The sequence below is a fragment of the Dromaius novaehollandiae genome, chromosome 2 (assembly GCF_036370855.1).
Source record: "Dromaius novaehollandiae isolate bDroNov1 chromosome 2, bDroNov1.hap1, whole genome shotgun sequence".
Taxonomy (NCBI): Eukaryota; Metazoa; Chordata; class Aves; order Casuariiformes; family Dromaiidae; genus Dromaius; species Dromaius novaehollandiae.
This window is the reverse complement of record NC_088099.1, coordinates 105,855,285-105,878,072: the sequence shown is the minus strand read 5'-3', so window position 1 is coordinate 105,878,072 and position 22,788 is coordinate 105,855,285. Positions and strand designations below refer to the sequence as shown.

General features: G+C 41.0%; 2 protein-coding genes across 2 annotated transcripts in view; both read left to right on the top strand.

The window, feature by feature from the left end:
- The first annotated feature begins 924 nt into the window (after nucleotides 1-924).
- LOC112992017 (serpin B10-like) lies at nucleotides 925-9,104 on the top strand. The gene is made up of 8 exons (XM_026114863.2): nucleotides 925-990; nucleotides 2,512-2,689; nucleotides 3,980-4,093; nucleotides 5,751-5,885; nucleotides 6,294-6,411; nucleotides 6,797-6,939; nucleotides 7,501-7,656; nucleotides 8,534-9,104. The coding sequence occupies exons 2-8, from the start codon at nucleotides 2,522-2,524 to the stop codon at nucleotides 8,936-8,938; spliced, it is 1,239 nt and encodes a 412-aa protein (XP_025970648.1). The 5' UTR covers nucleotides 925-990; nucleotides 2,512-2,521; the 3' UTR covers nucleotides 8,939-9,104.
- A 2,787-nt stretch (nucleotides 9,105-11,891) lies between these two features.
- LOC112992018 (uncharacterized) overlaps nucleotides 11,892-22,788 on the top strand; it is a 38,635-nt gene continuing 27,738 nt past the window's right edge. Inside the window, exons 1-10 of the mRNA XM_064505498.1 lie at nucleotides 11,892-11,964; nucleotides 13,319-13,495; nucleotides 14,728-14,814; nucleotides 15,224-15,361; nucleotides 15,886-16,003; nucleotides 16,742-16,884; nucleotides 18,101-18,268; nucleotides 19,898-20,308; nucleotides 20,860-20,964; nucleotides 21,960-22,372. Coding sequence (XP_064361568.1) covers nucleotides 13,328-13,495; nucleotides 14,728-14,814; nucleotides 15,224-15,361; nucleotides 15,886-16,003; nucleotides 16,742-16,884; nucleotides 18,101-18,268; nucleotides 19,898-20,308; nucleotides 20,860-20,964; nucleotides 21,960-22,372 — 1,751 coding nt within the window. The 5' untranslated portion in view covers nucleotides 11,892-11,964; nucleotides 13,319-13,327. The remainder of the gene's footprint in view (nucleotides 11,965-13,318; nucleotides 13,496-14,727; nucleotides 14,815-15,223; nucleotides 15,362-15,885; nucleotides 16,004-16,741; nucleotides 16,885-18,100; nucleotides 18,269-19,897; nucleotides 20,309-20,859; nucleotides 20,965-21,959; nucleotides 22,373-22,788) is intronic.

The window sequence follows — 22,788 nt, the reverse complement described above, 5'->3', positions numbered from 1 at the left end:
TATCCAGGTGTTCAAGATTATATTATCAGCACGGCAGACAGGTAAAGAATGAAATTAAGGACAAGGATAAGATTACACAGGATTTGTAGTCAGAGGTGAAGGGAGACAGACAGCAAGAAGAGGGACAATAGAGGAAGGGGGAGCATGGCTGTGAGGAGAATCCAGGAAGGGGATGTTTCCTTAGCCAAGGCAAGAAGAAAAAGAGAATTTGTGATAGTATCAATTTCTGGAATGGACAACAAGGAATATATCTCTGAGGTATTATATAGGTCAAACAGCATCTCTCAGATCAGGGAGGGAAAAGAGAGGCAAGAGAAAAAAGAAGCCTAATCTAAGACCCATACCAGGTTCTAGTGAGGTTGCCAGTGATGATAAAAGCAAAAGTCTGATGTCTGTTTCTCAATTTTCATCATCTTGTAGTGACATTTCCCTGGTTGTACTTTTCTTAGAATCATCCAAGATTAATAAAATCCATTTTGCTGAAACAGAAACTCACCAGGAGCAAGAAATGCTTTCTTAGTAGAAACCAAACAACAGAAAAAACACATATAAGAAGTCACTATCCTTTCTCTCATTGTCTGGTCCTCAGAAATCATTTCCATTAGAGAAATCATAAAAGAAGTAGATCAACCACTGCATTTTTTTTTTAATCCTCAAAATACCAAGACGAATGTTATTTCAAGTAGTGTTGTTTCAAGTTGTTACTGGCCTGTTGCCACAGAAATGTTTATAGAAATATTTCTGCAGTCAGTTTTGTAAGGTTCTTGTATGGTATCATTCTCACCATCACTTCACATCCTAATCCTACAAGATGATTCAGTTCTTCCATAGAGATGTGGCCTTCAGGGTAAAATAAATTGCACAGTCATGAGTCATAAGAACCTCTGTAGAACTGGTCAGACACACTATAAATTCAGCCTACCCTTCATGTAAACTGCAGAATCCTTGGAGACACAGAGAGCAGCAGTGTTACTCCCTGCACAAAACAAGGTACTGTACCTATTTCTAGAGAATATTTATTTCATGTACTTTTGGATTATGTTGCTTCGTTGATAAACGATAGAAAAAAAGGCGGCAGGGATCTGAATTGGAAACAACAAATGGTTGGGAATGTATTTTACTAAGATAGCACAGGATGATCTAGAAGTGGGAGGTCTTAAAAATATACAGGAAAATCAATTTACTGTACAGAGTTCTATAATTTCTAGAACTCACTGGCCAGCATGTATATCATAGCAGAGTAGGAACCACTGTGTTTGCATAAGTTAGGTAATTTGTTCCTGTGTTCTTCAGTTCTTATGTAAATCAGATCAGTTCCTGCTTTGCAAGCTACTCAGGGCAAGAACTCTCTTTATTCTGTGACCATCCTATACCAACCATAAGAGCTCCTAATCCATGCCTAGGGCTCTCAGCTACCCCAGCAATGTGAAGGAAAATAGCAGCACTTATAGTTTACTGAAAATGGAAACCTGTCCTGAAGACAAACTGGGAAGCTACAATCTGGGCTAGCATCACAGGACAGGGTTTCAGGAGGTTTTTGAAAGACAAACAGGGAATCTAGGATACTTACCATACAATAGTTGGGTCAATGTTTACCCAGGGCATCAGAAGGCAGGTTTTCTCCTGTCCTAAAAGAATAGTTTGACTGTGTTTGTTCTCAGTGTATTTGCTCACTGCAATTATGAGTGTTACAAGGCTCTTGCACAAGCTGGAGCATAAAAGTTGTCATAAAAGACTGTATCTGAGTATCCTCTAGTGCAGGCATCAGTGCCTAATATTATCAACTGTCACTCCAAGATGCTATAAAGGATGGTGTCTAGTGAACAAATACAAGAAAGTTTGGAGGTAGCTTCTTCCCTAACCCAAATGATAGCTAGTGTCAGCAGTGAACCAGGACAAGCTACCTTTTAGAAGAATTTATAAAACATGTTTGTATGAAGAATGAGGAAGATTAGCTATCTTCTTTCCAGACCTAAGTTCTTTTTGACTCCATTACATTGTTTACATAGAATTTCACTGGATAGTATTAATTACCTGTTTTCTTTATTTAGTACAACAATGTCACTATCCTGTTTCAATGAATTTTCATTTATTCCTGCTGCTTGTCCTTTGCCCAGGTATCTGTCTCCCTAGGTGAACTTCTGCTCAGCCTAGGAACACTCACATACTATGAATAACAAACACAGTTGGCAGAAATGAACAGTCTGCAGGCACTGAAAAGTCAGAACACTTTCACCTAGTTCCCTGAGACCAGACAAGAACCAAAGAAAATACGTGACACAGTCTAGATTTTGCCTTTGGACTACCTTGCATACAATACCAGCAAGTCTCAGTCATACAGAGGATTACTGTGCTGCACCGTCAACCTTCTGAAAAACAAAAGTTTTGAAAATACTTTTATAAAGCCTCTAAATCATGAAAGAAACTTCAGAAACTGAAGAGAAACTTGGACATACATAGCAATCACTATTAGTTGTTAACTTACAGTATCTATTCTTCCTTTCTGTGCAGGTTTAGAACAATGGAAGCTGTGAATACAGCAAACACGAGGTTTGCTCTCGACTTTTTCAAACATGAGTGTCAGGAAAATGGTGACAAGAATATTTTGTTCTCCCCATTGAGTATTTCATCTGCCCTGGCTACTGTGTATTTGGGAGCCAAAGGTAACACTGCAAATCAGATGGCAAAGGTGAGTCTGAGCTCCAAAATGTGGTTTTCTGAAAGGGCTAATCTCTTGGATTAACATCCTCTATGCAATAAATTTGCTATGATGGATCAAAGAAAAACTGTAAGAAGGAAAATTAACCTAACCAAAACCTACAGTCATATATGCCAGTATCTATCTCACCTCTGATGTGCACTGCAGTGAAGAGACTAATTCATCTTACCTATCAGAAGATATAGCCAAACATAGTCTACCATAGCTTCTGCACAGGCTCCCAACAAAGGGGAGAGGTGGCACTGCTGGCTTTGCCTCCTTTTAAAACTTACATTGGAAGAAATAAGGGATGTTTATACCAGAGCTCTCACCAGGGAATGGGAGACCTGGATTCTCCTCCTACCCTGCACAGAGAATTCTCATTTCCTTGGAGAAGACCCCATGCAAAAACGCTCCCCCCTGCAGCTCTTGCAGATGTTGCACTTGGCTAACATAAATCAACATCCACGAGGTCAAAGTGGAAATGCTGTCAGGCTGAAATTACAACTCCTTCTTTGGGGTGTGTATTTTACAGGAAAAATCACCTACTGAAATGCCTAAACTAAACCAAATCCTACTTGTGTAAATGTCATAGCTTCAATGGGTGGCAGAGAGAACAGCTCCAATGCATAATGACCTAGCTCCTGCCCTGGGAGGTGAGGCTTGTGAATGGAATCTGCTATGACAGAAGCTCTCCCACATGCTAAGGCAGTGATCTATCTACTGAGCTATAGTATTACAGAGGGTCAGCAGAGTTAAAAAGGAAAGAAAGATCTTCTGTTAGGAAGAAGGGAAGACAAAGAAAAATAAGGTATAGGTCTTCTGAAGAATTTTCCAAGTTTTGAGTCTATACCCCTTTGTAGCTTGGGTAAGGTGCACATGCCCAGAGCAAGAGACAGCTGTCCCCAGTGTTTCCCCACTGGCTGACGTATAGTAGCTTTCCATTTAGATTGCTGTTTTGGCAGCCTCCACCCGGTGATAACTGGTCTTCTCACGTTTTACCTGGTCAGCCCAAGAGCTAACTCAAAACACACTAATTCCTCTAGAAAGGCCATGCATGTAACAGTTTTGCCCTGCAACCCTCAGCTTAGTGTGCTCAAGCCATGTTGTGCACATAGGCCTAAAAGCCTAACCTAATATCCCATGTTCAATCAGGAGGGGACACAAGAATAAAATTTGAGCCTGACTATCCTCTTCACCAGTCCCATGACATCATTGCAACATTTTGCTGAAAGAGCACATTTTTTATCATGGTATTTATTATCACAATTTCCACTATAGGTACTTCACTTTAACACGGCTGAAGGAGCCAGGAATGTGACTACAACCGTAACGGTGCAAGTCTATTCCAGAACAGAAGAGCATCTATCAAATCGATGTGCCTGTTTCCAGAAGGTATCTCATCAAGTCTAGTGACCAAGCTAAGGGAACTGTCACATCTTCTCTTGCTTTCATTTTCCTTCCACATTTGCATTTGACTAGGTTTACCTTCCTCAAAAGTAGTGTACACAGTTAATTGGTACAGCATCCTGAGAGGCTTCCTGTAATATCTTCACCTAATGCAATACTTAAGACATGCTTCCCCTTTTTAAGTAGAATTGCAAAATTTAACCACAGATTTGCAGAATTTAAAATTTAATGTGACCATTCTCTGTCACTGAGTCTCTCAATCTTTTTCCTTTAGCTTTGAGGAGAGATCTCTTTTTTTAATTATTACCGTTCAATAAAAAGCTATTTAACAACATATTCTTCAAACAGTCACCATCCCTATCTCAAAGAGCTAATCACAAGACAAGAGCTGCTTCCCACACATTTGATTGCAGTATCAAGACTACAAAAACAAGAACATTAACTTGTACAAGCTACCTATGCTTGATACATTTCAGAAATTAGTTTCCTTTTCAGCAAAAAAGTTAACAAAATAAACTGACATATTGGATTTCCTGAGGTAGGTCAGTTTCTTGCAGTAACTCAGAAAAATGAAAATTATTATATTCCTGAGATATTTCTTTAACAGAATTTGACAGATATCTTTTAATAAAGTATATATAAATTAACATAGCAGAAGAGTCTGAAAAAGCAAACTGCATTCCTCTGAGTCAATAAAGGCATTTTTTTCTCGTTGACAGTCCAACTAAGATGGTGTCAAGCTCTTCTCCCTGCTCTTTACTGCCATTCTTGTTCTTACTGGGAGTAAGCCATTCCCTGCAGTCTGCCCACAGAGGCCCAGTGGCAGGGAGTTCTGATGAATGGGAATTTGGCTATGCATCCCACTGCCAAATCCCCCAGTGGAAAAACTCATTTTGGGGGGGCTATGTCAACAACCCATTTACACTGCACAAACAGGAGATGGATTGTTCTCCGTAAGTAATGCTTGTCTGAATCCTAAGAATTACAGAGCTCTGCCAGTTGAGCAAAGGGACCATTCTAACTGTTTAGAAATTTCAAATCTCTGTCCATGCCTCTGATTCTGAAGTAACAATGAGATTAATACAGCAAACATCTAAATTTTTAGTTTACTAATTCGCAGCTTACTTTCCTTGAGCTGGTTTGAGAGTTTGAGTCTACATTCATTTAATCCTGTTACTTCCTCTGCAATATAAAGAATCTTCAAAATCAGAAAATAAAATTAAGATTTAGATGTTTAGGGGCAAACTTTCAATGCAACATATTCAACTTTCATAAAGGAGGAGTTGAGAGGAGTCACACAGCTCAGTCTTCCTGTGTTGTGCAACAATTACATTCTCTCACTCTCTGGATATACCTAGTTTTGCAGTTGCCCTTTAAAAAACCTTAACTGTTTTACAAAGTTCAGGCTCTTACCACTTGTGTACTGAGGCTCATAGAGAGCCTATGCTATGTCTGCAAATTTTAATATTTTCAAATTATACTTTTAATAGCTCTCAGGTTTAGAATACCTCTTGTGTTGCAATGTAAGTAACAGATCACCTGAATATCAATACTTTACAAGAAGCTGAATGAGGGAAGAAATTAGCAATTCTGAACTAGTTTATAAAGCAGATGAATAACATTTTTTCCCCTTTTCTTCAAGACAGAAACTGACAAATCAAGTAATATCCATGCTGGATTTAAAGCACTTAACTTTGAAATCAACCAACCCACTAAAAATTACCTGCTTAGAAGTGTCAACCTGTTATATGGAGAAAAAACACTGTCTTTCAGTAAGGTAGGTAGGCCATGTACCCAGGTAACACAATGCCATTCAAATTTTATAATCAATGTATGACAACATGCCATAAAAGGTATTCATTTAAATATTTTCATTACACCTGCAAACTGTGCTGTTATTCTTAACATAAATATTTTCTATGATACTCTTCCTGAGTCTTCAGAAACTAAAATTTTACTGTTACGGGATGTGTATCTAATTTCAGCGCAATTTCTAAGTTTGCAGTTATGGTTAACTGAAAACACTTAAGTATTTCCCACTGAAAAAATACTTTGTCCCTTCAACAAAATGCTGTGCTTGTAGTCTATATCATATTTATGATGGATTCTCTTTGCTTGGCTATAGTTATTTATTGGCATTCATATTGGCAACAAACGTAAGGCAGGTGTCTCTCTTACCCTGCAGGAATACTTACAGTTAGCTAAGAAATACTACAATGCAGAGCCAGAATCAGCTGACTTTGTGCGAACAGCAAATGAAATCAGAAAAGAGATCAACTCCAAGGTTGAACACCAGACTGAAGGTAAGCTTAGGTCTCTCCTCTTCCAATTCAAAAAGAGGCCATGTCAGCATTGAAAAAAATGTTTCTATACAAGGGCCCAAGGTATGCAAATAATCCACTTCAGAAAGGTACATTAAAGCAATTTTCCTGAAGTATTCATCTACTGACAAGTCCTCTCTAAAACTAGTGTCTTCCATTTGAACATGGGAGGAATATGGCTTATTCCTCTTTATCAGTCAAGGTTACCCCAGAATCCAGCCTGTGTATTTGTGGATAATTTCAAGCTAGAAGCATGCCATACCAACACTTACAATTTCCCTGACTTATATCCGCAGAAACTAGACCAACATTTACTTTAAAACAATAAAGCTGCACAAATACGTAAATGTCGTTCTGTTTTCTATAGGTAAAATCCAAAATCTGCTGCCTCCTGGATCTGTTGACTCACTCACCAGGCTAGTCCTGATAAACGCACTCTACTTCAAAGGAAGTTGGGCAACAAAGTTTCAGGCTGAAGCTACCAGGCAAAGGCCTTTCAGAGTAAACATGGTACGGGAATATACTGCCATATATCCTAGACTGGAGATGGCAAAAATAGTGAATAAGATGAGGGAGAGAAAGTCCTGTCAGTCCTTAGACCTCCACAGCATGAAAGTTATTTCCTCTAAAGCATACAGTATATTTTCCTCACCACATCTTCCGTACAAAGACTGCACACAAATACTAGCACTGAAGCCATAAGTAAAATTGTCAGAAACTGGTTCAAACAAACTTCCAGTCTCCTCTCAAGGTGAGGGAAACAAAGATGTGAACAAAACTGTATGAAGTAGTTCTGTACATTCGCATTTTTAATCACAAGACAAATCAGAGTGGAATACAGCTTCCTATAAATAGGAATCAATTTAGACAGCATAGATATCCTAGCCTCCAACTGCTTTTCCAGAAAACTGGGGTCCTCTGTGTCTGATCTCTTTGAGCCATGAGGATGTCTCAGACGCACTGGACAACTTGTGTAGTAAACAGAGTAAACCTCTACTGTGCTATTTTAACCCAGTCCTTTACTGTTCAGTCAGCATACAAATGGCAAGCATTTCATTTTATTTGTTGCAGAATACAACCAAACCAGTGCCAATGATGTTCCTGAGTGATAAATTTAATTGGTGCTACACTGAATCAGTCCAGGCTAACATTCTCGAACTTCCATATGTCCATAACGATCTCAGCATGTTTATCCTGCTACCCAGTGACATCACCGGCCTACAAAAGGTAAAACAACTGAAAACTCAGATCATGTGAAAAGCAAGAATGTCGTTACTTACTTACTTTTTGCACATTTGAGTAAAAGACCAGGCTGCAGTCTTGTTTCTAGGAAGGAGGGTACTGATCAAGCTCAAGGAAAAGGAAATCCCAAACTCAGTCTAACATTTTGTGAACTTGAACCTCTTGAAACTTGGACTAGACTTTAACTCTAGCAGCTGGCACTTTTGCATTTCCTAACATTGATCAGTCCTGGAAACAGGTACCCTGGGCCCCACAAAAACAGCTCTTCTTCCAGCCAAACAAAAACAAGAATGTGGTGGCAAGCGTGAAAGAAAGCCAGCCCTGGTGAGATTCACTGTATCTACCCACATACCATTTCATTCTAAAAGAAAAGTGCAAATTGGACAGCCTCCATTACTTTCCAGGATGTCCAGAGCTAATGTATACAGACTCTGCCATCTTCTGTGGGGCTGATTCTACAAACTTTAATAAATTGTGATCTCATCTACATTAATAGGTATTCTGCAGAAAAATGCTCTGTTCTTTCAGTTCTAATATGTAGAGAAGACAGAAGTGGCAACAGCAAATCAGCCAGAGTATTGCTATATGACACTGCTGTTAACTGTACTACAAATATTTAGCCCTGAAAGTACAGCTATATACCCTGAAAATTACTGAAAAGAGTTCAAATACTGCATTTACCCACTGTGGAGCAATATACTCCTTTCTGGCAGAAATGATCTCCAAAGTTGAATTTCACTGCTGTTTTTTTGTATTTTTAGAGCAGTTTGAAAAGTTCTCTATTTAAGAAAAGAAATAGCCCTTAGGGCACAGGTTTTTGTATACTCTGTAATTTTCTGATCCTGTTTTTAACTAACTGCAGCTGGAAAGAGAATTGACTTTTGAAAACTTGTCTGGATGGACCAGCCCAGAATTAATGGAGAAAACAAAAATGGAGGTTTATCTGCCCAGGTTCACACTGGAAGAGAAATATGACCTCAAATCTACTTTGAGCAGGATGGGGATACAAGATGCTTTCATTGATGGCCAAGCTGATTTCACAGGGATGTCAGGGAACAGTGATCTGGTTTTGTCACAAGTTTTTCACAAGTGTTATGTGGAGGTCAGTGAAGAAGGCACAGAAGCAGCAGCTGCCAGTTCAGGAGTTCTGGCATCACGAAGTCTTGGCGCTACTGTTATTTTTGCAGCAGATCACCCTTTCCTTTTTTTTATCAGACACAACAAGACCAAGTGTATCCTCTTCTTAGGAAGGTTCTGCTCCCCCTAGAAACTCAGCTGTTACTAAACAGGCCCTCGCAACAACGATAACGAACAGAATATGCATCACAAAGAGTATCTGAATAGTTTGGACTCTTTTTCTTCTTTTTTCTGCACCCTTGATACCTTTCTGCATGTTAGAAGAGAGCACATATTAAAAATAAGCTAGAATTCAAGTCTCTGTGCCATTTGCCTGGTCAAAGAACCCGAAAATAGTAGTACTACACTATAAGCACCAAACTATGCACTGAAGGACATTGATGCCTCTTTGCAGAACTTTCAGAAACAGAACTGCCACGATGCAGAAAGACTAGGCTTAGTTCTCAAACTTAAAACAACACACTTGCTTTGGCCCACAAGAAGTTAAGAAACAGGAATAATCCCTTCCTACAGAACACTGCTACATCACCATTGGTTTCAACCCACCAAACTGGTCATCTAGCCACCTCACCCACACTCTTGTCAGGTTTATACCAACTTCACGGATAGGCACAGATAGTAATGAAATAACTTGTAAATTCCTCTGCGTTCCTGATTCTGGTGCTTCTTTCTCATATGCAAAGGGCTAACATACGTACTTTCTAGTCTCTCCATCCCACAGCAATGGGCAAACACTGAACAACAGAAAAAAAAAAAAAACCACATGTGCATCGAAACTCCCTTCTTTGTAATAACCTTTCATTCACTTTACCCTCATTTTGCTTCCCCTCTTATTTCACTGCTTTGAGGAAAAACCAAACTGGAGAATCAGGCCTATAACACTAATTGCCCAAGTGCCTTCTGGAAGACGACATGCCAGTCATCCCCTACGCATTCAGCCCTGTCACAGCTCTGCCTCCGAAGGAGGAGAGCTTCTTAGTCATGAACTTTTGTAGGGGATGTTCTTAGCTCTCTGAATTTGGAACAGAGGCCAAAGAACTAGGTCTGCTATAGGACTTGCACAGGTTTACCAAAAGCATCTCACTAGAAACATCCCTTCCTGGCAAGGCAGGACCCCCTTTCCCTGTCAGAGAGGAGACTGCTGACTGTCAGTAAGTCCTTTCCATTTTCTTCCATGTGACCAGCTGCATACAGGGTGCCTTCTGGATCTGCTTCCCACAAGGAAAGGAATATAGGAGAGATGCAGTGAAGCAAGAGCTTTATTCTATCCCCAGACAACCTCACCAGTATCTCCTCCCTTCTGTCTCAGCTGTGAAACATGACATGGGATCCCTGTATATTCAGGCATAATCCTGACATGTCCTGCTTTGCCTAACACAATAGCCTCATGTCCCTCCATGCCTCTCAAGCACTTTCTGATGTTCCTCAGATATAAAGACACAAAAACCATGGCTGGAGGGCAAAGGAGGAAAACAATCTTGATAACACACATCCAAACTCATTCACAAGCCTTTAAAGTCAATAGAAATGTCAGCCACCTTTCCTCTTTCCTTCAACTATTTTAAGAATGGTTGCAAAAAATCACAGAGTTAACATCCTCTTGGTGGTGCCAGATCAGTAATGAGGGGCAATGGCCACAAAGCTTGGGAGCATCAGTAGGACATTAGGGAACAATGTTGCCCCAGGACGGGTAGCACAGCACTGGAACAGGTTGCCCAGAAAGACTGTGGAATCTCCATCCCTGGAAGTTTTCACAGCTCAGCTAAACAAAGCTGCGGCTGACCTTATTTACTGATTGTCCTGCTTCAAGCAGGAGGTTGGCCTCTGGAGGTCCCTTTTAACCAAAAAGTCTATGATTTTCTTTCCTGTTCCTCTATTGTCAAATACAACACCCATTCTGCCTTTCTACCACCGCTTTTCATCCTCTCTAGCATCCTTGCACCTCAACTAGAAAATAGTTAGCTCACTTGCTCTCAACATACTTCTTTGGGACTTGGGGTCTCTCTGGCTTGTGTTTTACCAGTGCCTAACCATTCAGCAGACCTTTCTCCTATCCTGTTTTCTTGATGACTCCACTCATCTTACTAAAACCACTGCTTGTTCAATTTCTGGCATTTCTTCATTGCCTTACACAACACTGATTTCTGCCACTTTTCAGAATACTTAGCCCACTCTGTTCCTGTAATCAGGTTTGAAGCAAGGTCCTTAGCACACAGCACAGCATATACTTCCCTTCTTCCATCCCCCCTCCCCTGACCCCAGGTTCTTACAACTTTTGCTACTGCCTCCTCATTCTCCTGTCACTCAACTGCAGCCCCCCTCTCTTCTCTTCTGAGGTAGTACCAATGACAAGCACATATGTTTGTCCCCTGGTTGTATTATTTCACTCAATCTTCATTTGAGCCCTCCCAGTGAGGTTGTTTTAATCCTTGCCCTCCCCCATTACATGCAAGTGCTGTGCACCAACTCATTGTTTTGCATTGTTTCTCCAAGTATTTCCCACCATGGTTGCAATGAGATTTCTTCACCAGCAGATTGGGTGCCCGACCATTATCCTGAATGCTCCCTCCTGACCTTGCTTCTACTCATGCTTCTAGCAGTCTTCAATTTTAAGCTGGACTCTCATTCAGTCACTGGGCTCTCCCTGTTTCACACTCATGTGCCTCATTCAGAACTAAGGAATCACAGCCATGCAAAGCTGGAGAATCAGGCCTATATTATTTGCTTGTGTCTAGAAACCCAAATCATGTGTTCCAGTTCTGTGACTTTTTCATTAGATTCATTTAGTTTAAACAACAGACTAGTTGTCTCCACAATGAGACAACCAAAAACACCTTTGGAATGGATGAACCGTTTACCACCCAAGAAGTGGACTACTGTGGTGTTACAACAGAACTGAGATTATAATTCATATCGTCCTTTTGAAATGTCTAAGACTAAAAAGTGATCATGTCAACAGGGAGGGCAAACTTGCATAAGATCTTTTGGGGATTTGGTAGAGATGAGCTTTAGGTAGGCGGGAACATCCAGGATGTAGCGGAAAAGGAAAGGGAGGTGCAATCGGTATTATATTTCTAAATTTATTCATTGCTTAACACACAGACAGAGGACCTGACTAAGGACAAGAGTTAAGTCTTCTCTCTCAGAGGATCAGAGGTAAAAATTTAAATCAATTTAAGTAACTTTTCTCATGCTTTTATGAAGTGATCTGTGGCTATATGACTGCATAGGTAAATTATAATATATCAGTGTTATAGTGCAATTGCTGTTCTTGCCCATGTTTTTCTGGATGTCAAGCCTTACAGCAAATGAACCTGTGAGACTACAGAAAACGGCTAGTTCAGGGCAGAATTAATCACAGGAAGAAAGATTTTTTTTAGGGCAGTAAATGCCGTACTAATTAAAATCTTAATTTGATAAAGCAGTCCTATACTCCAGGTGAAGCACGGCCCTTTTCATTCTGCAAAGGCACAGCACTGCACATTATCAGGTCTGGGACTCAGAGGGGTATTCGTTGGGGAGAAAACAGAGAGATTTTCATCCTGATGCTCTTTTGGTCATATTCTCCAAGGAAAGGAATCAAATATGTGGTACAAATTTGGGTATCCATTGACAGCACACTGTCAGAAAAACTGTAGTGATTTTGGCAACCAAACATGTGATAAATACACATAGACTCTCAGAGATCCCCCAGCAATTTCTGCAGCTCCATTCCATAGATATCAATCTTTGTTTACATCATCATCATCATCATCATCATCATATAAACATTTTCTGGTCTCCATAGCAAAGAGAAGACTGAGAATCAACATCAGGCAGATCCTACTGAGCAGATATCTGGAATACTCACAATTTCAAGGAATCTGCCAGTCTCTGAGAAAAACAGAATTGCCAGAACACAAAGAAGAGGTTGTAGCTAGAGACCACTAATAAGACTCTAGCTCTCTAAAAGCAAATAGCATTTTTGCTGTACACAGTATTAGATGGAATGGCCAGGGAAAACAAAAGAGCCTAAGAAATATGCCTAATTATATTTTTAGAATCAGCGCCCAATTCTATACAGATCCAAAATGAAGTAGTTGGAAATTCAGACATTCTGCAATGCAGAATGTACAACGAATGTACTAAAATTGCAGAGATATTTAAATTCCCCTGGGAACATTATTTTGAGAAATCATTGGTTAAGGAAGAAATAGAAGAAAATATGCAGCTTAGGAATCTGCATGTTTTTGAAAACCAAAGGCAGAAAGAAACCCAAAGAAAACTGCAGCTGCATGCAAGAGGACTCATCTACAATTGTAAGGAGATATTAGGTAGATAACGAAAACCTAAAAGAAACTCCTAACAGGTGGCAAACTATCTCTGTGGAAGAGAAAACATACAGATAGGCTATTAGCGTTAATGGATGCCCAGGCAGTATATTGTATATGCAACATTTCTCACTGGTATGCACTGCATCCACCATTTTAAACAGTCAAGTTGTACAGTTCTCTTTGTTGCCTCTTTCCAGGCTACAGCAATGGAGCTGCTCTCAGCATCAGTTGGCAATTTTACAGTTGATCTTTTCAACAAGTTGAATCAGACCAATAGAAGCAAAAACATTTTCTTTTCTCCTTTCTCCATCTCATCTGCTATGGCCATGATGTACCTGGGTGCAAAAGGTAACACAGCAAGGGAGATGGCAGAGGTAGGTTGCTCCGTAAAGCATGTACCCTGATACAGTACCTGGTTCCTGTATTGGCTGCAAAATCTACTGCGTTAAATAGAAAAACACTTGCCACCACAGTGACAGGGGAAAAAGGCAGACCAGAGAATGCAACAAGTCAATGGCAAATTTTATTTATTTCATAGTAGGTCCCACCTCCCTTCAGTAGGAGAAAGTGTCCTGTGGGTATCACACACACTGAGCTCACTGAGCTTCTCTGAACCTGACTTTTTAAAAATTATTCTATGTCTTCTAATTTATCCTATGATTCTGCCACAGATGGGAAGTTCCCTTTGAGAAAGGGGCACTCAGGTAGCAAACAGCTGGTGTCAGCAGCTCCTGACTCCAGAGGCTTGCAGATCCCAGCACCATCTCCTGCACCCACCCTCCCTCCCTCCCCTGGCAAGAATGCATCTTTCTATCTTGATTTACACCTTCCTAAACACTTCCCTAACAATCCAGAAGGAAAACAAGAATGGCATACAACCCAAGGGCTGTGGTGTCTCCACATTCTTTGACCCAGTCCCTCCTCTAATGTTGCACTGTCACAGACACATTGCAGGAAGATGCAAAGTGAAGGAACCAAGGCTTCAGCTGGGAGATCCCAAGATTAGAAGTGCACATGACTACGTAACCGACGCGCAGACAGTTAACTACTAAGAAGCACTTTCCCCAGCTCACTGGACTCTTATTCTTCTCGTCAGGAAAAAGCTGAGGTGGCACATTTCAACTGCCAGCAATCAACCAGTGGCCCCTAACCAGCTGAGGAAGTACTTGTCAACCCAAACCTTCCCACCAGACAGCTTCAGGCAGTATATCTGCCTATAGCCTTGAAAAGAAAAGCACACTACAGCAGGTGAAAGCACTCAGACAAAAGTAGCTGTGGTGCTCAGCACTACTCAGCACTCCCCTCTGGGTCACCACACTCCTGTTCAGAAGCCTTTGTACATTTGGCTTAGGGAGAACCATTTGGGTTTGCACACATGCATTGCTATTACTGAGAGCAACAGCTATGGAAGGGAGTTCAGCCTCGCAGCATGCAGACTGGAGTGCTGCATTGAATTAACTGCTTAAGCAACAACTAGCACAGTGAGTTATCATAAGGAGCAAAACAAGACAGGGAAAACACTAAAGGCCCACTTGATCCCCATTTGGTTTTAAAGCACGCAAGTGCTTTTATGCCTGTTTCTTATCTGTGGAAACTCTGCTTGCAGGTTCTTCATTTCACTCAAGCTGCAGGAGCTGAAGGCTCTTCTTCTGTGGCCAGACCTTCTCGGGGAAGACCAAAGAGAAGAAAAACGGTATTTTTATTATCATTATCTTTATTATTTTATTATTAAAATCCCAAGAGGAAGAATCTTTGGGATTAGAATGCCCAGACACAGCTTTAGGAGTCCAGTATTTCTTGTCTGCATCACTCTATATATTTAAAGTACAAAATCCAAAATCACAAGTTCAGGTTCAGTTCCCTTCAAGCACTCAAACCCAAAGGACATGTCAATGGGACAGTCTGGAAGGTTTGCCATATGGTGAATCAGTTAATTCAGTGATAAACAGAGCCCTGCAAACTGCAGAGATAGGCAGACTTGGAAAATTGAAAAGTAAGGGAGAGGAATCCAAGTCCCTCCTCATCTGCATCACTTAGCATGTTTTGAAAACTTCATGCAAAAATGCAATTGTCAAATATATGGTGTGGTTTCTCTTTCCAAGGACCCTGAGCACAAGCAAGCTGAAGACATCCATTCTGGCTTCAAAGAGCTCATGGCCGTCATCAACAAACCCAGAAATACCTACTCACTGAAAAGTGCCAACCGAATCTACGTGGAAAAAACCTACCCATTACTGCCTGTAAGCTGAATAGTTTTATCACAGAGAGGAGCAAAAAAGTTGCAAAAAATATTTCTCATTTTAATTACTTGTCATTAATAGAAGCTCTCCTTGAATACAGCTTTCCCTTGCAAATGAAGAGCTCTGGATTCCAGTGATAAAGTTCATTGGAAAATACCAGTTGGTCTGCCCATAGTATTTAAGGATGCATTCCCCTTTAATTGCAATGTTGGGATTCCTTTTAATGCAATTTAGCTTTATTACTGGAACCCTCAATATACATAATCACAGATGAGACATGAAAATAAGCACATCCATTGGATGTGCACAGTCTTCTTCCCTTTCCCAAATAAATGTTGGAACACGGGCAGGGAATTTTCTGTTATTGTGTTATTTCTTAACTGTCAACTCACAGCTCAGTGCAGAGTGAAATGTTAAATCCTGCAGTTTTCCATGCCATGGGAGGCCCAGGAGCTAAGAACTTCCCTTTGGGACTGAAAAACACAGTATAGTAAAGAACTTTTTTTTTGTATGACATTTTTCAGACGTACTTACAGTTAAGTAAGAACTACTACAATGGAGAGCCACACAAGGTTAACTTTAAGACAGCACCGGAACAAGTCAGAAAGGAAATCAACACCTGGGTTGAAAAACAAACTGAGGGTAAGCTGAGCTCAACCCCAACATAGTTTCTCTCTTATTAACTCAGTCTGCTGTTTCTTTTGGGCAGGTGGCCTTGTTTCCACAAGTACTAATGCAGCAGCCAGGTCCTGAAGGACCTGATGGTGGAAACAGGGCAGACGGGCAGCAAGAGGAGAGAGAAAGAGCAGCACTTGAACAGCTTCAAATACCTGATCCAGAACTCAGTGAGTTCCCTGAGGAAATTCCCATCAACTCTACTGAGCTCTGCATCAGCTGCCCCTCAAACAGGACTTCCACCCCGGTACTGCACCCACGTACTACAGGCATAGCAGAGAGAGGGGAGAAACACCTCAGACTATCAGCTTGGGTGCTCATACTCCAAGGCAGGTGGGAACGCCTACCTAACTGTATCATCCTACACTGGCCAGAGGTGCAAACCTCCTTTCACCTGGCATAACCAGCTGGCAGGGGGACTATGTAGCTTTCTTCTTCCAACTGGTTGCCATGAAGATGTGACTTTTTTTTTACAAAGGAGTCAATTCCTGTCAGCCAGCCAGAAGAACTGGACAGGAAACAGCTTTAGAAACAATAAACAGACCAATTCATTTATGCTAGGGAAGTCATTTAGGGAGTAGCATACTGAAGCATGGATCTTTTCACTAGGGAGTTGAATTGAGGGAAAGCCCAATTGAAACATGCCATGCACAGACATATATATACATATATTAAGATAAAACCTGACTCTTCTGATTCCAAAAGGCAAAATCAAGGATTTCCTGAATTCAAAAACTGTGAAAAGCTCCACCAAGCTGATCCTGATAAATGCTATTTACCTCAAGGCAGACTGGGAAGTGAAATTTCGGGCAGAAAGCACACATCTGCAACCCTTCCGACTGAGCAAGGTAAGCTCCTCTGATATCCTCCTTACAGTGAACAGCCTGGTGACAGCAGCCACTGCTGAAATCTTTCTGTTTCATAAGTACTTTAGTTATCCCTGTGGTAACTAGACTGTCTGTGAAAAGCTAGTTACTGTAAAGTGTGGCAGTGGTCAGCTCACCAATAACATTTATGCAACTATGTGAAAGCATGACTTGTGACTGCTCGTCACTGCTCATAAATTTTAGAAAATACATTAAGATGCTGCTCAGGTAAATGTTAACCAGCTCCGGATAACAGCTACAGTTTCCAAAAGCACTAGATTGACTTCAGACCTTTTTTTTTGTAAAATGGTGCTAGAAGGGCTAGATTGTAAAAATATTATTTTGGGAGTCCATGCTCCACGGACAATCAAAGATACTTCACGAACAACATGACATGTCATAGTTGAATATGGTACTCAGGCTTCTGTACTGCCCAGCCTGGCTAAGCAGGAACATACTATTTCAAATACAGCTGTAACAGGGTACCCCTGAATGAAGGGGAGAGATTAATAGAAATGTTAATGTCATGTATCCAGAAGAGATGTAAATGAATTCACACCAAAAGAGCTCTGTACAATTTCCACCAACTGAAACTCTGCCTTCTGAATAGCGCTTATACATTGGCTGCTTACCTGAATGGAAGGAAGGCTATACTAAGAGATGTTACATACTCCTGCAAAGGTGACTACCTACCAGAAATTCCCCTCATCGTGAGTCCCTTTGCAGACATTAGTGTTATCTTCTGCCAAGAATTGTGAGGTACAGAGCAATCAGCCAGTCACTTTTTATTGACAGAGAGAAAGGACCACAGAAAAACTGTGAAAAATGCTCTCATCTTCTTAAACCATAGCTGGTTTTCTGCCATAGCGTTGAAAGGTCATATCCCATACCCACTCCATCCACCTAATCCTTGCAGACTTTTCTAACTCTCTTCTTCCCTCCTCTGAGGGTTGCTATGCACACTCTGGGAAGAAGAGAAAATCAGGCTGCTCAGGCCATAACAAATTGATCTGGGACAAACACCAAGATAAGCAATATTGTCTGCTCAAGAAAAGCTTTGGAAAAAAAATAACAAACCACTATTACAAAAGCTGCTTCCAAAAGTTTCCTCTCTCTCTACTGCCCTGAGTCATCTTCATCCTTCATTTCAAGGAATAAGTTCTTACTGCTTCTAAGTTAATAAATAAATACTTCACAGAACAAGACAAAGCCTGTGAAGATGATGTATATGAGACATACATTTCCAGTTCTCATCATGGAAACAATGAATTTCAAAATGATTGAGCTGCCATATGTGAAACGTGAACTCAGTATGTTCATCCTCCTTCCCGATGACATCAAAGACAGCACTACAGGTCTCGAACAGGTAAAAATATATATATAACTTTCTCTTTGCTACATCCAAGACAAATGACATATTTCTCTAAATGATGTATTTCCACACACAACACTGTAAATACCTAAACTGAAAGGCACATCTTCAGCATATATATACCTTCTGGTGGGTAAGATGAGGACTAGCAAATGCAGTTGACTTGTTCTTCCAGCCAAACTACGAAAGGTACAGGGTTAGAACCAGCATCACCTTTTGCTCACATATTAACAATGTCCAAAACTGAAAGTTATTTCCGCAGCCAATAGGAGAATTGTGTCTGAAATTTCATGAAATTTTTTATCCAGTGCCAGGTGTGTTGTAAGAACAGAGAAACAGAACATAGGGGGGTGAGACGAGGAAGGAAAATCCTTGCAGGAGTAATATGGGTGGTCTGACTACAGATATATCCTCTTGGCTTGATGAAATTTTGTCAATATTAAAAGAATGAGTCATCAAGAGGAGACTGAGAGAAAGGAATTTACTGTCACATGGAACTGTAGAGTTGGATGGTTTTTGACAGCTCCCCTGGACAGATAATCTCCTTGCAAATGAATAGTCTGAGGCAAATTTGTTCATTTTGTATTGCCACCTAGTCACTAAATAAATAAATAAATAAATAAGTGAGAGACTGGACATCATATCTCCTCCTCCTGGTTGTGCATTTTAATCTCCTCCACTAGCTGAATTAACTTCCTTTAAAGCCTACCTCATTTTGTCCCTGGCATCCCAAGAAAATTTGTCCATATTGCATACCCTTAGTTTGGTAAGAATGCAACAGTCTCAGCACTGTGCATAATCAGATGCTTAGCTCTGCAACAGCCCAATGCTTGTCACCCAACCCTACATGAACTGCAAGAGATAAATGTCCCTTCTCTGCACATTCAAGAGGGACAGTACTGCACAAGTAGTCAGAGCCTCTTCCTGAGATAATGTGTGTGGAACGGATACCTCTTCTCTCTGGCCTGGAATTTTGTTCACCATCTCGTTCTGATGCTGTTTGCTTCCAAACACATACATCTGCTGTCTCAAAAACTAGCATTTGGTGAGGCTGCAGTTGCTACAATAGTAAGATCTGCCATCATAGTTACTAAAATTGCAAGGTTGCTAAATCCTTGGATCTGTCATGTCAAGCATACCATTCATTGCTCTCCTCCATTTGATATGAGCTGAACCCTGGTGCCACAGTGCCCAGGAAGGAAAGTTGCAGTAACAGATCTTGCTGGAAGCAGTTTGTTTTAAAATTTCCAAAGAAATATGTGGAATAGCTGGTTCTATGGAAGTCGACCAAACCACCTGCCACACAGCCGAGAATCTCCCAGCGATTTTGTTCACACTGGGAGAAAAGAAACATTCCTGCTCCAGACTAAATTAAAAGAGAGGAAAGAACTACTTCAGAGGCTGGAAGCTAAAGGCAGTTAAATGCCCTGTCTTTCTTCTGCAATGAATGTAGCAGAGGTGCTACTCAAAACCTTGCAGCAGTAAGTCTTGTGCCTGTTGCAAACCAAGCTTTTGATCATCAGTAATATCAACTTATATTTCATGCTTTCAGTTAAGTGTTAAATTCATCTTTTAATTTTTTTCTTTGTAATTATTAAATCCCTCCTCTTTCTTAAACTGTAGCTGGAAAGAGAACTGACGTATAAGAAACTGTCTGAATGGTCTGATTCCAAGGAGATCACAGAAACTACCGTGGATCTGTACCTGCCTAAGTTCAAAGTGGAGGAGAATTATGAACTCACAAATACTCTGATAAGCATGGGAATGACCAATGCCTTCAGCGGTAACGCTGATTTCAGTGGAATCACTGAGGAGAGTGATTTGGCGATCTCTGAAGTTATTCACAAGTCTTTTGTTGCAGTTGATGAGAAAGGCACTGAGGCAGCAGCTGTTACGGCTCTAATTCCGGCAACAGCAGCTCCATTTATCCCGGAGGTTCTGAAATTTAAGGCTGACCACCCTTTCCACTTCTTCATTAGACACAACAAATCCAAGACCATCCTCTTTTTCGGCAAATTCTGCTCCCCCACAGAATGAGTTATTCCTTACTTCCAGAGAGCACCTGAAGTTCATTGTTCTATGTGAAAATGTAAACTGCAGCCTTAAAAGTTCAGCCTTAAATCATGTAGCCATAGGTACTGAAAATATACATCCTTATGTCTTTGCACCCCATGTATGGCATCACCCAGAGACGACCCCATGCCTCAAAAGCCATCACTGTACTGCCCCTTCCCACTGTTCTGACACGATGGTCCTTCACAGAAGCAGAGTACAGAATTTTGCTCTCCGGCATCAAAGCTGCTGTTCTGGCTTGTTGTTTGAGAGTGACGTGGAGGCATAAAGGCTCTCTGCAGCAACTGATTTAAGGGAAGCGCAGTCCATCCTCTTAAATCTTCCAGAAAGGAAAAAACTTATAGAAATCTATATGCTCTCTTTCCCTCAATGGGAAAACTGTATTTGCACTGCAATTGTTTCTTTATGTTCCTTTCAAATTTAAAGTCTTTTGGAAATTACCAAACTTTAATACAAACTCAGAATCATCTCAAAATGCCACTTATCTCCCTCTGACTCTCCTATATACACAGACACACGGCATTCATTCTCTGCTGCCCTTGCAGCTTCATGCAAATGATCCAGCTCATGATGCTCACTTGCTGACTTCTGATCACCTTGAAAGATTCACTATGCTGGTAAGACGTCACAACTAATGGGTCATCTCTGTCTTATGCATAGCCACTTGTCATCATGAGCTCCTAAGAATCTTTTTTTTTTTTTTTTGAGAGGTGGTACAGACCCCTCACACCCCTTTTGTCCTCATTTCCCTAATCTGTATAGGTTAAGATTGCTAAGAGTTCCAGTGAGCAGAATTGCTAGGAAATCTACCAGCAAAATGCTTTCTTGCTAACCCTTATAGATATTCAATGTAAAATCTCAGTATACAAATCTACTGCTTCTTTTTAATTCGACCTAATTATACCTATTTCCTGGCTAGTATCTGCACATTTTCCTTGCTACCTGTATCACTGTTGAATGTAAGATTTGTAATTTAGGAGTGCATCTCAGCAAAGATGGTTACAGTGTTGACAAGAACACCAGTGGGATTTGGACAGATGCTTTACTTCACAATTTTGCCATGATCTGTATTCAATCCAATAAATGAACTTTGAAGTTGTGTTTGTGCTATTCAAGACACCTGATTCTCTAAGTGCATCCTGTAAGCTGCATGGCTGATGCAGGTTTCCATTCCTGCCATTCCAAACCAAGAGCCACATCACACCAATTGACAAGGAGTCAAGGCACTCTAACACACCAGTGTCTTGTTGCCATCAGACTCCCGACAGCATATGCTATCTTAGACATTTACTAAACATACAAATTAAATTATACTCTGTGATGAGCAAGTTTTTGCTCACTGAATCAAGGCATTTGAACTTTTCTTTCCCTGTAAGCATTCAATATGCCATTTTGAAACAATGCTTACTGCGCTGCTGCCCTCCCTGGGAGTTACTGAGAAGGCGTATTTTCCTGTCACAACACATTAGAAATACAAAGTCTGACTACAGCCTACAGTCCAGAAGAGTGGCTTCCAACAAAGCCTTTTCCCCCTGTACAATAATGAACAATAAATGCTGTATTGGTAACATCAGTCCTTTGACTCTTCCACTGACTTAAGTTCTTGATACAGGTGATAGAGGAGCCAATGAGGAGAGGTGTTCTGCTGGACCTCATACTTACAAACAGGGAAGGGATGGTTGGAGACATGAAGGTTGGGGGCAACCTTGGCTGCAGTGACCATGAGATGGTGGAGTTCAGGATCCTGCGAGGAGGGAACAGGGCAAAGAGCAGGATCACAACACTGGACTTCAGAAGAGCAGACTTTGGCCTCTTCAAGGACCTGCTTGGAAGGATCCAATGGGAGAGGGTCCTAGAAGGAAGAGGGGTCCAAGAGAGCTGCTTGATATTTAAGGATCACTTCCTTCAAGCTCAAGAACAATCCATCCCAATGAGCAAGAAGTCAAGCAAAGGGGGCAGGAGACTGACATGGATGAACAAGGAGTTCCTGGCAAAACTCAAACAGAAGAAGGATGTGTTTAGAAGGTGGAAGCAGGGACAGGCCACTTATGAGGAATATAAGGAAGTTGTCTGAGTATGCAGACACAGGGCTAGGAAGGCCAATGCCTATCTGGAGTTTAATCTAGTGAGGGATGTCAAGGACAACAAGAAGGGTTTCTCTAAATTCATCAGTAACAAAAGGAAGACTAGGGGAAATATGGGCCCACTGCTGAAGGGGCCGTGGTGACAAAGGATACATAGAAGGAAGAGATACTGAATGTCACCTTTGTTTCAGTCTTTACTGTTAAGGCCAGCTCTCAGGAATCCCAGGACCTGGAGACCAGAGAGAAAGTCTGGAGAAAGACTCTCCCTTGGAGGAGGAGGATTGGGTTAGGGATCACTTAAACAAACTGGACTTACACAAGTGCAGGGGCCCTGATGAGATGCATCCACGAGTGCTG